Source organism: Gymnodraco acuticeps, unplaced genomic scaffold (genome assembly GCF_902827175.1).
Source record: "Gymnodraco acuticeps unplaced genomic scaffold, fGymAcu1.1, whole genome shotgun sequence".
NCBI classification, from domain to species: Eukaryota; Metazoa; Chordata; class Actinopteri; order Perciformes; family Bathydraconidae; genus Gymnodraco; species Gymnodraco acuticeps.
This window is the reverse complement of record NW_022990652.1, coordinates 1,584,119-1,600,493: the sequence shown is the minus strand read 5'-3', so window position 1 is coordinate 1,600,493 and position 16,375 is coordinate 1,584,119. Positions and strand designations below refer to the sequence as shown.

The window sequence follows — 16,375 nt, the reverse complement described above, 5'->3', positions numbered from 1 at the left end:
TAAGTGATCATTAGAAGAAAAAAAGATTTGTTGAATTGAATAGCCAAATTACAAGCGAAACAGGTGGGTTTTCAGTCAGCGACGGAAGATATGTCGAATTAATAATAATAATAATAATAATAATATATAATATTTTTATAGCGCCTTTCAGGAAACCCAAGGTCGCTTTACAAGTCGGGTAGGGGGGGGGGTAGTAGGGGAAAAAAGGCAGACAGGTTATGGGGGTGGGGGGGGGGAAGTAGCGGAAAAATAAACCTATTAAACTAACTATACAGTGGCGAAAGCCTTGGTAAAAAGGTGAGTGTTTTATACAGAAACATGAACAAGCTAAATAAAAAAACACCAAATATCCTACAAACTAAATTAACCTAGACATAACTATTCAACATGGTCCTGAAATAGCCATTGAAATAGTCTCATTCGTTTAAGAAAGATAAGATATAATAAAAACTGACGAAAAACAAGGAAAACATAATGTTAAAAATGAAATACATTTCTGGGTGGAGTACTTGTTCAGAAGTCTGCAGTGTAGTCAAGCTTTGACATTCATAACTGCAGACTTCAGCACTTTTTCAACGGTGGGAAAAAGGAACTTTGTAATCACAACGGAGGAAAGAAACTAAATCTGAAGCGCTTCCTGTCTTGTGCATACCTCACTGTGAAGCGGAAAGGGAGCAGTGGAAATGTTCAGAGAGCAGTGTTTTGGGTTTTTTCTGGATTTCCACTAACTCTTTGTCACCGGGGAAAGTGAGCTGGCTCAGTGGCCTTTTGTTCCTCATTTGCATGATGTTATTTAGGGCTGTGTTAAAGGGCAATAAACCAGGTGACCATTATGGTGGAAACTGATGCTTATCATTTCCTGTCCTGGGCACTGCGTGGCTTTCTTTTTCCAGTACGCTGACTTTCTATTCAACATGCCTTAAACTTCATTCAAATATATTTAATAAGGCTAATGTTTCCGTCAGCATTTTTGTTCTGGGAAGATTTCAATGTCCGTGACACAATGTAATTGCGGTCACATATGATTTATTATTCGGTTTAAAAACCATTGATACAAAGGCTATAAAGAATGACTTAATCACTGCATGTAGATGTCAGTCCTGTCATAAATGTGTCCATACAAACATTATATACATTTTAGCATCCCAAAATCTTAATACAAATAATTTCCCTCAGCTTTTTGGCTGATATAAAATAAAATAGAATTTATAAACAAACCAACATAGATGTAAGCCTGGCTCAAACCATTTTATGCCGACTTAAAACACATTTAAATATTCTGTTCTGCAGAGAAAATGAGGTATAAGTAAATGTAAACAAACAGTGTAACACACATCAAAATACTCTGTAGATAAATATTACGAGATATTCTATTTATTTTAACTACAAATTAACATACGTGATCCTCAAGTGTATCAATACATTTTCACATACCTAATGTCAGATTAGGACGTATAGGGGAGGTTAGAAGGGACATGTCAAAATGTCCGCTACTGAATGGTGGTTCATCTACTGTGAGTCACATCAACACCAACAGGACCAGTCTTTTTTTTTACTATTACTATTCTGCTGTTAGTTTTCTTATTATTACTTATTAATCACCTTTCCCTTTGCATTTTATTTGTTAACAACTTTACTGATAACTATTAGCTTATACATTTTGATGTCGTATTTGTCTGTGTTCATATACCTTTTGTAATTTTACTGTATTTTGATGCTATGCAGTTTTGATTTCCTTCCGGGTATGAATAAAGTTAACTCTCTGTCTATAATAGAATAAAAATGTATACTGCTTACCTAAAAAGGTCTACTTGAATTGGTTGAATTGAAAGCTGACAGCGCAAATACTCACCACGGCAACACCTTTTTTTACTCTAATAACTTGAAATAAAATAACTTTTCGTCTACTTAAACAATCCTAGGCAGTGAGTTACAGAATGTGCAATAAAAGGTTAATTCAACCAAATCTCTATATGTATTTGATTAGATTGTTATTAAGACATCATCTTAAGGGAAAGCCATGTAGAAAAGCAGGACATTGGTTGATCCCTATGTCACTTCCTGCTCCTACTGTACAGGCAGTGGTGTACTTCCTCTTTGTGTTGGCTGTGATCAGGTGGGGCGAGAGAGGGAGAGAGGGAGGGAGGGAGCAACAGATGGCCAGGGGATTACCCACAATCCCTAAGCGCTCTCTGCCTCTTTCTCTCATAATTCCACTACTCTGCTGCACCTACTCAGTCAGCGGCAGAGCCAAAGTCATATAAGCAGAATCAAAGCAAACAATGTTGACGCAGTTGTGATGATAGAATGTTCCGCATAGAGCGGTGCAGTGAAGACGTATTGCTGTATTCTAATCAATAGGATTTTCCCACTGGATTTGGGAATTTTGCAGAAAATAACATCTGTGGCGAACAAACATTTATGATACTTTGGTTTAGCATGATAAATAAACTCCACATATATTATAATAATTGATGCGTAAATGCCGTGAATCGCCAGATGTAAGTAGCTAATGATATTCTTTAAACAAACTACCAGACTCTTTTTAGCTATCGTCTTTTTTAAGACGCATAAAAGCTTCAGACGTTTAAGAGACGTATTTTGAGTCCCAGAATCAAACTTTCAAAATGTCGTAAACTTGTATTAACCCCACTTTTATTTCAGGCATCAAACAAAAAAACAGATTCAAAAAAATGTTTAATTTGTGCTAAAAAGCCAACTCCTTTCCGGGTTTAGTGCTACACAGCCTTATGATCCACGACGTGAACTCTTTAATTACTTTAGAGTGTGTGCCAGGACACACAACTGCTACGTCACTGTTTTCAACGGATGAGCAAATCTAATTTCACTGTATGTCAACAGAAGAATCAGCAGCATACAACAAGTGTAATGATGCACGAAACAAGCGCCACATCCTGTTCAGCCGGCAGTAAAACCGCAGGACGATGTACAGTAGGAAGCATGAAGCCAGTTTAGCAGCACCAAACAAGACTTGGCAAATATTGATGTAACCCAGATTGACCTGCCATTTATAAAATTGAATTGCTTAATTGACCCACATCCTCCACCGTAGTTTGGTCAAGCGCCACAATCCTAATCCTTATCATTATTATCCTAATTGTAATATGGACTAGTGCAATATCCAAATTGCATGGGGAACAATATTGTTCAAAGGCAAAGCATGGGTCGTTCTGGGTTAGGTATTGTGTTGTTGCAAAGATGGCCGTGCCTAGAAATCATATCCAACAGGCTTGAAGAGAAGATTGTGGTTCGATACCATTATGCAGAAATTATCAATAACTTGGGTTAACGTTAAAATAAGGTGGTTTTTATTCAAATGATTCAACCCCACAGCTCTTCCAATGCCAATAATCACCTCCAGGATGTTTATTAAGGCGTTGCATGAAAGACTGGATGATGGTCAACTTGAAATCAACACAGTCCTCTACGACTTCTCTTAAAGACTTGAGACCAACAGTTGCCGTAAAAGCTGCCATTCGATACCGTGTAAGAGTTTAGCCTTTTGTGAGGAAGTGTGGGGTCCGTAAGCCTTTTTAGAAATGTAACTGGAAACTACATTTACTCCACAGTATTTAAATACAAAAAATGTCAGTACATTTTTACTTTTCTTCTACAGTTGTGTTTTTATGTCTGCCCAAACGTAGGATTGTTGGGACCGTATGGTTTATACCTTGTTACAAAGCAACAGATTGCATCCAAACAAAACAAACTCTTCTCCTAATTGAATTAGACCCACTCTGAAATCACTGAGTGAATGTTTATTTTAGTCAGTCTAGAAGGCTTTCTGCCAATTTCCATATCTATGTTATTTTGGTAGCACACATGAATAACATTCAAGCCCTTGTTAGTGCCTCGTAAAAGGAAAAATTAAGAGTATTACTGCAGGTCTGCGCCAAAAAAAGCAGCCAAATACACTACAGTTGAACTCATATTGAGCCATATTAAATTTTAATGACCTAAATATTCAGTGTATAATTGCTAACATTATTAATTTCTCCTTAAAGGTAGGGTAGGTAAGAATGGAGAAACCAGCTCGAGTGCGCTATAATTTGAAAGTACACAACCGAAAATAATCTGCCCCTTCCTTCAGACTTCCTTACAGAGCCCCTCCTCCAACACACACGAAGGCGCACATGACCAATCAGGGCACAAGATAAGTTTGTGCATGAGATAGAAGGCTGACAGGCAGGCAGGCCATCCAGTTATCTGCCGCGGGCCGATGCAGATAATTGGACTTGCTTTTTACAGCGCCACGGCTTCCACAGATGAAATATTAGTATATATTTATTGTCAAAGCATTTCATTTATCCATTGCTATCGGGATGTTAAGAGCATTCCATGGAATATAACAAAAAGTGTTTCCAAGGTGAATTACCTACCCTACCTTTAACAATCATAACAATGTATGGTGATAGATCTAACAATAGCCCCCTGCATTTACCATCAAATAAACGTTGAAACAATTCGGGGGTGAAAAAGTTACTCTGGGATTCTTTTTCAAATATCATCTGTAACATGTGGATTTACAGTCGATTGGAGCGTGTTGAGTAATGGGAACACTCGCTGCAGATTTGAATTAATCTCACTGCTACTAAAGTAATGTAAAGGGAACATCCAATCAGAGCATTTCAACTATATGAGTAGTAGGGGTTCCCAATTTTCAGAGACAGGCGACCCCTGTCATCGGGGGGGTGCTACGTGCTAGTGATTTATCAACGGGGTTCACTTTGGGTCTACCCTCCTACAATTCCAGACTTTCTAATGAGATTTTGAGACCCTTAATTAAAAAAAAAGATCCGTTATTCATTTTGCAATTTTTTTTAAAACATTATCCTCTTTTTTTTAAAGAATTGTAATTGTGGAAATAAAATTCTAAAATGTCGACTGCATTTTTTTCTTTCTTTATTTTATTAACCGCGACAACATTTCTAGTGTCTAAACAAAAAGTCATTCAAAGAAACGTTGATTTACGGACGAGGGAAGCCCTAAAGTGCTGATTTATTTAAGACTGCATCACTCAGGTATTCTTACAATAAACCTAATGACGTGTGTGAGTGTGTAGATCTCAGATACTGTAGCATCATGGGAGCCATGCGCCCAGTCAGCCCTGCCCTAATACGCAGCAGGAGACCCCCCCCCCACACACTTGTAAGGGCAACCACTTATCTGTTGTGTAAAGACATCGCCATGGAGACGAAGCATCTCCACTCCCAATAAATAAACAACATTGTCAAGCTGTGCTGTCGGGGGATGAGTCACAACGTCAGCTAATCACACAGCCCCCTGCCCCAAGACCCTTTCCTCTGTTATCTATGGGCTGCATGAACTCCAAACAGCTTACCATAACAGTAATCGATAAATGGACAGTGGGCCCATTTGGTACGATGACTCTTCATTGGTGGAGCCATGGGGCTGAACTTTCTGTGCACACACAAAGATGCCTCTTTTTGACCTTTCCTCTGCGAGTAACATTTCTCTTTGTCAGCTTGGTGTATCGATGTCCGAATTCATCCTGAGGCTCATTGTTTCCAGGTTTTATATTTTAAAAAAGGACTTCCAACCGCAAGACCTGGCAGGTAAAAGACTATTTTGTCTTTTTTTACATTTGCTCCTCTTACATCTATTATTCATATTTTTTTCTTTCTTGTTTTAACATCAGCTTTGAAAATCCGGCCACGCATGAAGAGGGCTGATGTGAGTTCGATCTTGGTAGAATTCAAAATAAGTTCATATAAATATCTAGGTTTCGTGCAGTTTTTGTTATAGTTGAGGCACCACACAAAGCCTGCACCTAAAGAAAGCACTCCTTTAGCATAAAATGAAGTGATTAAACAGGCGTATTAAGGTTCAAAATGAACCCTGGAAAGAGAGCCAAATATTAAACTGTCAGACTTTGAAAAACGTATGAATATGTATGCCTAAAGCTGAGAGAAATGATTTGTGCTATCGTGTCAGCCTAGCCTTCCATAAAAACAGTTTTGATTTCAAAAGTCTATTAACGGCCTTGATGTAGGCATTCTTAAAGAGGATTTGTTATGCTTTTTGAGGGGGTTTTCCCTTTCCTGTAGTGTGTTATATACTATAAGTTTGAGTGCATGTAAATGGTCTGCAAAGGCTAAAATCCCAAAGTTCCCTCCAGAGGGAGTTTCTCCTTTTTGAACATTAAAGCATGGAAACATGTCAAAATAAAAAGGTACAAAATACAATTTACGGAACCTGAAAATAAGCATAATACAGTGTAGGTCCTCTTTTATCTAGCCTTTCTATCAATTGATTTCAAGCTCTAAAATAAACACCTATTATATTGACCGGAATTTCCCATTTGTGCAGAACATGGCAATCTTCCCGGGCAACTTGCCAGGATGCCACCGTTTTGGTGGATTCAAAAGAAGAGGAAATGAGCTAATAAAGTGCCAATTCACTCCTGGTGTTAGAAAAACACCACCGTTAACTTAACACAACTTCAAATGGGGAATTCCTGCTCTGTATGTTGTTGAAATTAGAGCTGTTTACTTGTGAGCATAATTTCTCGGCAGTGACGTCCATAACATTTGCACAAGCATTAAGGAAACTTAGGATCATGACAGATTGTGTAAATAATATGCATGATCGGAGATATCAGAAGGATATTTGCAAATAATTAGCTGCGTATGAGTCCTGATTTAATTTTCCAATCATTTCAGAACATTTGGGGAAATAATACTGACAGTCATTCACACATGCCAGGTACAAAATGTATAACAAGAAATGCTTAAAGCCACAAGTTGGAACTTTCAACACCCAAATAACAATAATGAGACAAACAGAATCAGACAGGGGATTACCTACAAAGCCTCCATCTGCAAAACAAACATTTGATTTTTAGAAGTGTCCTGGGAAGTTCAGGGAGTGTGCTATTTATTCCCTACACAATGTTACACCTGCAGTTCATACTTGCAGTAATAATTGAGTAAAAGCAAGAGGACTGCAACTCTAAAAGGTGTCGGCAGGATGTACGGATGATTGCCTCAAGCCTAATGTTATTTCAAGTGACAGGATACGAAACAACTACACGGAGGAATATACTCCCTAATTTGAGTATTTCAAAAAAATCTCAAACCCTAGGATAATTTAAAAAATGTTTCTGCTTGGAGCACACGTATTCCAAGTCCTCAGACCAACTACATAAAAGTTCACTTTTTTACCCAATTGCTCAATGACATCCCAAACATAATTTCTATACAAAGTATGACACCTGACCTGAGGCAGATGATGGGACTGAAAAGTACAGTTATAATTTATTTGATAATGGGGCAGAGTGTTATTCATTTTAAAAGTGATGTTGTCAATGACCTGAAAAATAGTGTTTTTATCTGAAAATGGTGAGAAGATTTCAATGTATTTGAATTTTTGTTTTTCAATTCAGTACATCCTGTCCATGTATCCCTGAGAACAACTGGACAGATGAGTGTTGGCCTAACTTCTTGCACCTACAAACAAATATTCTGCGATAAACAATGAATACAAATATCTCTATTTGATTGTCATCTTGGGGAGTGGTAAAGAAGTATTTTTACACTCTGTAAAATATTCTCTTATTCAATCTTTAAAGCAAGATTTGTTTAAGCTAAATATTATCCTAAAGGAAAATAAGTTAAAAACCATTAAAGCAGTCTTTCTTATTTATTTTTTACCCCATCCTCACAGCTGAACCAAATAGCTTGGCATTGGCCTTGTTGGCAAGGAATAGGATGTTACATAATGTGCTTTGCTGCTGGGATGCTGGGGCGGGCAAGGATTGTCCAAGCCTGATTTACTTTGGTGTCATTTTCACCTAGAAACGTGTTCCAGTAAAGAAGACTTGAACCTTCTTTAAAAGAAAAAGGAGCTATACACACAAAGTCATTGGGCATATTATCATTTTGACCTCTGAAATGATCTTATTTATTGCTGGTCTTTTTTTTCTCCAACATGGACGCCAGATTGATACATGTGTTTGTCTAATTAACTTTATTAACATTTAGGGGTTGTACAAGCTCAGTCATTTGATCATCCACTAAATTAACAGTGAGGCCCTCAGCAACCTTCAGAAGGAGGCAGGAAGGCCCCTGTATCCGTTTTATTGAAGGACATTAAACTGCTTATATCATAATTTATTCGTCAGTCAAATTAAAATACCCATCAGTAAAGCAACAACCTTATTTATATGTTAACCTTAACCTGTACAAGTGATTTATTTATAATTTAAGTGCAAATAATAAAAACATATTTGTATTTGGCTGGAGTTTAACCCAAATTTAACATCATTTTTAGTCATGGCTGATATTTATTTTGTAATATCTTCAAAACCTCTATAGACAACAGGTCAGTAGCGTTTCTGGTTTAAGCTACAACAGCTGGTATATAAAGGGCTCAGACAAACGAGTAACATATCGTATCCAATTTAGCAAAACAACCTCAATATGATTTTATTTTTTTTAAACAAAAGTGTGGGGTTACAAAGCGTTGAATCACAACAGGACCATTTTCTGGCTATTGGCCACTTGTATAGTCCCAGGGGCTGTCTCCAGCCAGAAAACCTGTTCTGTTAGATTATATTGAAATAACCAGATTTAACTAGACCAATTTCGTTTTTTAAGCATCAAATTTAGAGTTAAGTGCTTTATAACCGTGTAAAGAAATGCAAATAAGAGTGACATTTACCTTTGACACACAGTAACGACATGGTAAAGCTCGTCCAGTGATAGTCCAGTAGTTTGACACAGTTTGTAGAGCAGCGCTCAGCGGAGATTTACTTCGTCGAGTATCATTGTAAGCGGTGAATTACTTTTTCAAATCACTGATAAGCTCCAAATCGACGTTTACAGGTGGTTTTCCGAAGCTGGACTCGGGCAGAGAGCGGCAGCCCCCCGCCACGGCCAAGCCATTATTAAAACTCTCATCACAGCTTTTCCAGACTGACGAACAACCTGAGAGCACCGATAGAGGCGGGGTCTATGCACCTGTCACTGGCGTCTGAGCTGACCAATCAGAGTACAGTACCGCGCTAGAGGGCGGGGCCGATTAAAAGATATCCGACCAATCGCTGAGAGGAACAGGTTGGAGGAACACCAAGCTAAAAGATTATATTGTGCAATACTAATTATTATTTCAAACAAGATAAACATGACATATTCATGGTTAACTTGTTGATATATCATTTTTTATTAATTTTTTATTGTTAATTTCTTTGAATATATTAATAGGATAACACTTTGTATTGCTTACATTGTATGATGGAACCATTGAAAAAAAAGTCTAATTATTTAAATTTATTTATTCCTTGGTGATTTTTTGACCATTTTTTTCCATTTTATGGATGCCGATATTGTATTAGGCTACACTTTGAAAAGGTTTACATGATATGTTAAGCAAAACAACACATGCAATAGAAAGTTATATATTAACCTTAAGACAATGATACATTTCTACTGTTAATTACAATTGAATGTTATTTTGTACAAAGAAATGCATGTCAGCAGTTTTTTTTGAGTTTGTCTGTCAACAAATATGATGTTTTTTCGTATTATTGTTGTAATGTATAGATCCCTTGATGTGACTTTCTTTGTCATTAAAATGGATGACTGGTTGTGTATACAAATTTCAGTTTGAGCACCATCATTTCTTATTTTATGATAAAGCTATTTGAATAATGTTTATAGTAGTTAGTCTCCTGTATTCATTAATAATATGCCTTTTCACACAACATTTATCTTTTATTGAATGTGAATGGTGACTTACATTTGAGAGTTTTTGACTTTTATTCAGAATCAGTTTTATTACCAAGTAGGTTTTTTATTTGGTATATGGTGCATACAACGATTATTGAATCTGAAATCACACAAGATCCCCAATCTCTGACTATTTTGTATTTCTCATGTCATAGTTTTTTACTGTAATGAATTTGATCAATGCATTATAACAATGTTTTGCTTTAAGTATTTTATCTATGACATTACTGTAATATGTTCGGTGGTTGAGTTAAACTCTGTTAATACAACAACAACAAAACTGTTAAGGGTCAAGTCAGGTCAGCTTGATCAAACCCTTATACCCCCTATTATTGTTCACACACAAACTACTAGGAACACATTATAAAGCCATATATAAACATATACTCATGTTCTGTCCGCTGTCTGCTTTTCCTATTTCCCAATTCCCATATTGACCCAATGTCGTCCTTTTGAACAGATACGACATAAACCAAGAGATCCCAAAGAAGCTACATTTAATAATAATAACAATACATTATACTTGTATAGCGCTTTTGTAGAAACATTTGGTACATTTACATCTATAACACACACACCTGCAGCATAGCTAATACCAAGCCAACAGCACCCCCCTGTGTGATAAATAAAATCTGTAGTATCAACGTGTAAGCGGAACCATAGTTGTACGGTTTTTGCAGCATTCACAGTAGCGACGTTTTTACCGTTGCACCACTGATGTAACTTTCATTTCCTCCTCGTTAAGGGTCATACACATGAGAACAGATTTTGTAAAGAGTCAAATTTACGAAGCCGAAACTAAATACAATCACTCCAATTCATTTGAATGATGCTACGGGCGCTGTGTCGGACCGGCGGGGCCCTTCTGCAGGTAAATTAAACCTTTATAAGCACTTCCGGTGGCGTGTTAACTTGGGGAAAACCCGTTGGTAAAGTGGTTGTCATTCAGCGTGCGCCAGGGTGTTATTAATCCAGGAAATGTCCCTCTTTATTTGGATAGAATAACTCCTGAGACCGTGCCAAGTTAACACGAGAGGCACACTTTATTTAGCTAACCACTGACTGACATGCTAACCGTTCATTATGGCCTGGGAAATGCTATTTACACATGTAATAATAATAATAATCCTTATATTTATTATAGCGCTTTATCAATGACTCTCAAAGCGCTTTACAAATACACATTACACATACAGATCATACATACATGTAATGGTCATCTACTGTGGACAATACCCACAGTACATGTACACATGTACACTTTTCACATACCAAATGCATACTGTATTTCAAATAAATACCACGAGCAAATCAGAAATGTTATGTACAGTTTGGAGGCTTTCTATAGACTTAATACATTGATTCGTCTAAAATAAATGTTCAGTTGCAGCTTTATCTATATTCATCATATATATTAGATAACACTCTTTGCTGCAGGGGCTTTGGTTTCAAAAGCATATTTTATTTATTTGTTTGTTTTTCCTGCCTGTTTGCGTGTGTAGCAGACCCAGCGTGCGGCGCCGAGGCTGTGGGTCACCCCGGCCCAGCAGCGATGGGCGTCCAGCCTCCCCATGAACACCGTGGTCCTGTTTGTGCCGCAGCAGGAGTCCTGGGTGGTGGAGAGGATGGGTCGCTTCCACCGAATCCTAGAGCCGGTATACAGCCTTTGTTGTCAGAAGATTCCTTATCAAATATTACTGCGGGGAAACAATAAACACATTCTCAAAAACACTGCTATTTTTCCTCTTTTAGGGTTTAAATTTCCTCATACCTGTACTGGACCGAATTGGCTATGTGCAAAATCTCAAAGAGATGGTCATCGATGTCCCGGAGCAGTCTGCAGTATCGCTAGGTGAGGGGTAAATCAAGTGTCCAAAAATAAGTGTGACAATTGTCCAATTAATTAAAAAAAATGTAGGAAATCGCAATATGGAATAGTGCAATATTCAAATTGCAGCAGGCAGCATATTTGTTAGAGGCTAAATATTTGTGGGAGAGAAACTCCTTCTCGAGGGAACTCTGGGATTTTAGCCTTTGCAGATAATTTACTGCGCTTCAAACCTTTATTAAAAACACTACAGGAAAAAGAAAACCCCAAAAAGCATAATAAGGCCTCTTTAAAGCATTTAAATTGTGTAGCTCCAGTGACAGCAAACACTATTTATTTGTAATGAGCGCTTCTTGTGTTTACAGATAATGTAACGTTACAGATTGATGGAGTGCTTTACCTAAGGATCCTAGACCCTTACAAGGTACGCTGTTAAGAACTGCTTCAATTAATACAATAATTGTTGTTTTACCTCGGATTACATTAATACTAGCTTTACCTTTTTAATTTGTTTGTTCCCAGGCCAGTTACGGTGTGGAGGATCCTCAGTATGCCGTCACACAGCTGGCACAGACCACCATGAGGTCAGAACTGGGCAAACTCACACTGGACAAAGTGTTCAGGGTAAGGGCAAATACTGATTCGATAATAACTTTTATTATTGTTTTTGAATGAACTGAATTCAATAAGAAATAAATAGGCGAGAAAGAAATACGGAGGTGGGTTGGGGTAATGAGGACTTTTAGAGTAATAAACAAATACCTTTTGTGTTCTATTTCTTGTTTGGAAAAGGAGAACAAATGACTGCTTTATTTCACACTCTTCTTCGGTATAAGTTGTCATACGCACTACAGTCACGTAACGTTTGTTTCTTTGTCCCCTCAAAGGAAAGGGAGTCCCTCAATTCCAACATTGTCCAGTCCATCAACCAAGCCTCAGACGAGTGGGGGATCCGTTGCCTGCGTTATGAAATCAAAGATATTTATGTTCCCCCTCGGGTAAAAGAGTCCATGCAGATGCAGGTGGGGGCCAAATATTTTTCCTTCAACAAATGCTTTTTGAGATTGAAGAAGCGAGAAAATTGATAAACGTCAGAATTTGTATTTACCGGCCATTCAAATGAAGTAAATGATTGTTGTCAACAGATTAACAAATGTTCCTATATGAAAACAGAAACTGTTATCCTCAGAGTCTAGGAAAACATGTCAGGTCTTGTTGACTGTACTAACAACCCTATAAAGTGGCATTATACCGGTGAGGCTGGATAAGTTAGAGAGCTGTATTAATCACAGGAAAACAAACTTTTGTATTCCCCCTGTGTAGGTGGAGGCTGAGCGTAAGAAGAGAGCCACAGTGCTGGAGTCTGAAGGGACGAGGGAGGCGGCCATTAACATCGCAGAGGGTCATAAACAAGCCCAGATCCTGGCCTCCGAGGGAGAGAAAGCAGAGCAGATCAATAATGCGTCTGGTGGGTGCACTTCAAAGACCCAGCTCAGTTGTTTTGTGCCTATAGTTTTTTTTTGGTTCTGTACTTTGAGGGATTGTGCTTGTTTTCTGCCATCTCTGCTGTGCTTAGTTATGGTTGTTAGGTTCAGGATGCAAGGCTTAACGTCATCTTGTATCACTATGGAAGCCTATTTCTGCCAGTAAAAGATAGAAAGTGAGATGAAAACTTAGCCTTCTGATAACCAAAGCTGTTAATAATATTATGATGACAAACTCAAAAAGTGGACTAAGCATCTAACATTTTTGACTTAACTTTAGTGTTTCCAATGTACGACTTAGCATCTCAAAAATACTGAACTCTCAAAATAATGATAAAGCATCTCAAGTGTGAATTAGCTTTTCAAAACAAAGAGAAATGGTGTCAAATAAAGACTTGATACTTATTTAGAGATAACAAGTCAACATTTGCAGAAGTGTTGCCCTTATGACCTACAGGATTTCTTTGGATCAGACAGAAGTGTGCTTCACTGATCAGGACACAAGTGAGACGTTATTAATGGACAAAGTATTACTGTGTTTCCCCGCAGGAGAGGCTCAAGCAGTGTTGGCCAAAGCAGAGGCTAAGTCTAAGGCTATCCGTATGCTGTCAGACGCTCTGACCGAGCAGGTGAAGAGGAGTTTATCTTGTTCAATGAGCTCTATACGACCATTGTCTTATTTTTCAAAGTTGATGTATTTACCTTTTATTGTACAATGCACAGAATGGAAACGCGGCGGCCTCCCTTAGCGTGGCTGAGCAGTACGTGTCAGCTTTCTCCAAACTCGCCAAAGAGACCAACACCATCCTCCTGCCCTCCAGCACCGGGGACATCAGCAGCATGGTCACACAGGTACGTACACCAGCATCATTATCTCAGAGTACTTTATTATCCAGGGAAAAAGGGGTTGTGTGACATTTTCTTCATTTTACAATGAAATAAAGAAAAGCTAAATAAAATAAAAAGATAGAAACAAACTATTTATATGAATCAGAAACAGGTTTATGCCAATAAGTTGACACATACGAGGAATTTGTCTTGGTGTACATTGTGCATACATAAACAGTTAAAGAAGATAAAAAGCAAGAAAAAAAACCGAACAAATAAAATATAAACTACGTTACGATATAGGCAAGTTTATTTATATAGCACCTTTCAGCACACGGTTCAATTCAAAGTGCTTTACAAAATAAAATAAGACAGAACATTATTTACATGAAATCTGGATATACAAAAAAAACGACGTGCACTATACTATTGCAAAGTACTTGTAATAATAAAATATGTGCAGTATTGTTATTTAAACACATTAAAAGTAACATTTATTAAGTGAAAGTACAATGTCTAATTAAAGATAAAATAAAGTGAAATCTAACTGCTGTCTGAGTTTGACAAGTGTCAATGTTGTACACTGAAACTTGTGTTTTTAGTCACCAGAATGATTCTCTCTTGTTGTCTTTAATGCATAGCAATAATTGTTCTCATTCTGTCCTCCTGCACTCAGGCTATGACCATTTACAGCTCATTGGCAAAGACGAGCACACATGTAGTGGAGGAGAAGAAGAGTGATGATGATGATGGGAACAAACCACATCAATAGCAGGACTCAGCGGACACAGAATGAACTCTACTGACACAGAACCACAAGCAGCTACAGTTATGTTTTCAGTTATTGGGACTCCAGGGCATCGCCGTGAGAAAAGCTTCACACAGCTTCAACTGACAGGACAGAAGGAAAACTGACAACTTTAAACACTTCAGGAATGTTTTGCCTTGGGGAAAATCATGTCCTGTCTCAGAGGATTTCTAATCTTCACTGACTATTCTTTACGTTTCGTTATTGTCTGATTGGGAAATTAACACATTTTTAGCCAAATATTCTCACAACAGTGACTTTGGCTGGCTGGCGAGAGGGAGAAATAGATGTCAGGTTTTTGAGATTCACCAGCTTCTGGGTGCAAAATACGGTCGTGCAGTAATGATTTAACATCATACGTTAATTATTTGTACTTACATGACCTCAATTGGACTTAAGGTTTCAAAATATAATTAAAACACACAATCTTGTTAAATGTATTTGACTTTTGATACTGATATTGAGGGCTGTCTTACATAAGCTTTCAGGTTTGTAATAATGTCTTCAGCCTTATTGGGGCCAGCAGCTTTGAGTTACATGTGATGTCTGACTGTTTGCTTCATAATGCTGATAAGTTTTACAAAATTAAGTTGATTCACAAAAAGCATCACCCTAAAAGCAACCCTTATCCAGTATCTACTTATATTATTTAACAATACCCATCCATCCATCCATCTTCTCCCGCTTATCCGTGGTCGGGTCGCGGGGGTAGCAGTTCCAGCAGAGAGCCCCAAACTTTTATTTAACAATACCTTATTAGTTAATTGTAAATACACAGCCGGCCCTATAGGAACAAATGTCCAATAATTGTCTTCTTTTTTTTTATTCACCTCATATGTCATGAGGTTCATGAAGTACAAGAAACAAAGATTTGTGAAGTGGAATTAGACTAAGTAGGCTACGTTTGAAAATATACACGTTAGAAGAATACTGCATAGACGATCCTAAAGAAAAACTTGGACTTCTTCAGATGTTTGGGAACCCTTGACTGTAAATGAATGAAATCTTACATTATAATTTGAAAAAATATGTTAAAGTTGCCCTCCATGTTATGGGTTACTTTTTTGGTTCGCCAATGTACAATTACCATGACAATACAATGTAAAAAAGTTGTTTAATTTGGTCTGAGTGTCAATAAATCAATGTATAAATGCTCGACTATTGTTTTAAATCAGTAGAGGTATGTTGAACTTGCCAGGGTTCATTATTATAGGGATACATGGTATTGTAAATGTAGTCGGGAATATTTGGCAAACTATAAGACAACAAAATAAATGCTTCAGTATTGTAAATGGGAAATACTTTAAATTGAATGTCTTTACATTCAAAATCATCTAAACAAACAAAGTATATCTGTTCTAGGTACATTGTCACAAGATTACAATTCGCAGTGGACTGAATTTGGTTCCTCAACATAATGACGGAGGGACACCTCTTTACTCACGTCCTCGCTCTCCTATCTGTGTGTTCAGCCCTCTTCTTTGCCTTACAGGAAACTTGTAGTTACAGTCTACTACGGTTTGCATTATAAATTGTTTTGCGTATTAAATTATAATAAAGCAGTTCAGCACTATCCAATTTAAGTTTCCTTCTGTTTATTATAACATGGCATATTTAAGGGTAAAGCCCATGATGACGGCGTCAACAAGAACTTTCT

At 37.5% G+C, this 16,375-nt stretch overlaps 1 protein-coding gene and 1 pseudogene across 1 annotated transcript; one reads left to right on the top strand and one right to left on the bottom strand.

The window, feature by feature from the left end:
* The window catches only part of LOC117554908, a 75,700-nt pseudogene extending 66,750 nt beyond the window's left edge, over positions 1–8,950 (bottom strand).
* A 1,505-nt stretch (positions 8,951–10,455) lies between these two features.
* stoml2 (stomatin (EPB72)-like 2) lies at positions 10,456–15,873 on the top strand. The gene is made up of 10 exons (XM_034229493.1): positions 10,456–10,641; positions 11,273–11,425; positions 11,523–11,622; positions 11,964–12,022; positions 12,121–12,222; positions 12,486–12,620; positions 12,922–13,066; positions 13,632–13,711; positions 13,806–13,934; positions 14,587–15,873. The coding sequence occupies exons 1-10, from the start codon at positions 10,597–10,599 to the stop codon at positions 14,680–14,682; spliced, it is 1,044 nt and encodes a 347-aa protein (XP_034085384.1). The 5' UTR covers positions 10,456–10,596; the 3' UTR covers positions 14,683–15,873.
* The last annotated feature ends 502 nt before the right edge of the window (positions 15,874–16,375 follow it).

What these genes read in the sequence shown, in the direction of transcription:
- stoml2 (XM_034229493.1), top strand. Translation starts at nt 10,597, where the DNA reads ATGATGCTACGGGCGCTGTGTCGGACCGGCGGGGCCCTTCTGCAG. An exon ending in CCGGCGGGGCCCTTCTGCAG is followed by an intron (nt 10,642 to 11,272) that starts GTAAATTAAACC and finishes TTGCGTGTGTAG; the next exon opens with CAGACCCAGCGTGCGGCGCC. An exon ending in GCAGATCAATAATGCGTCTG is followed by an intron (nt 13,067 to 13,631) that starts GTGGGTGCACTT and finishes GTTTCCCCGCAG; the next exon opens with GAGAGGCTCAAGCAGTGTTG.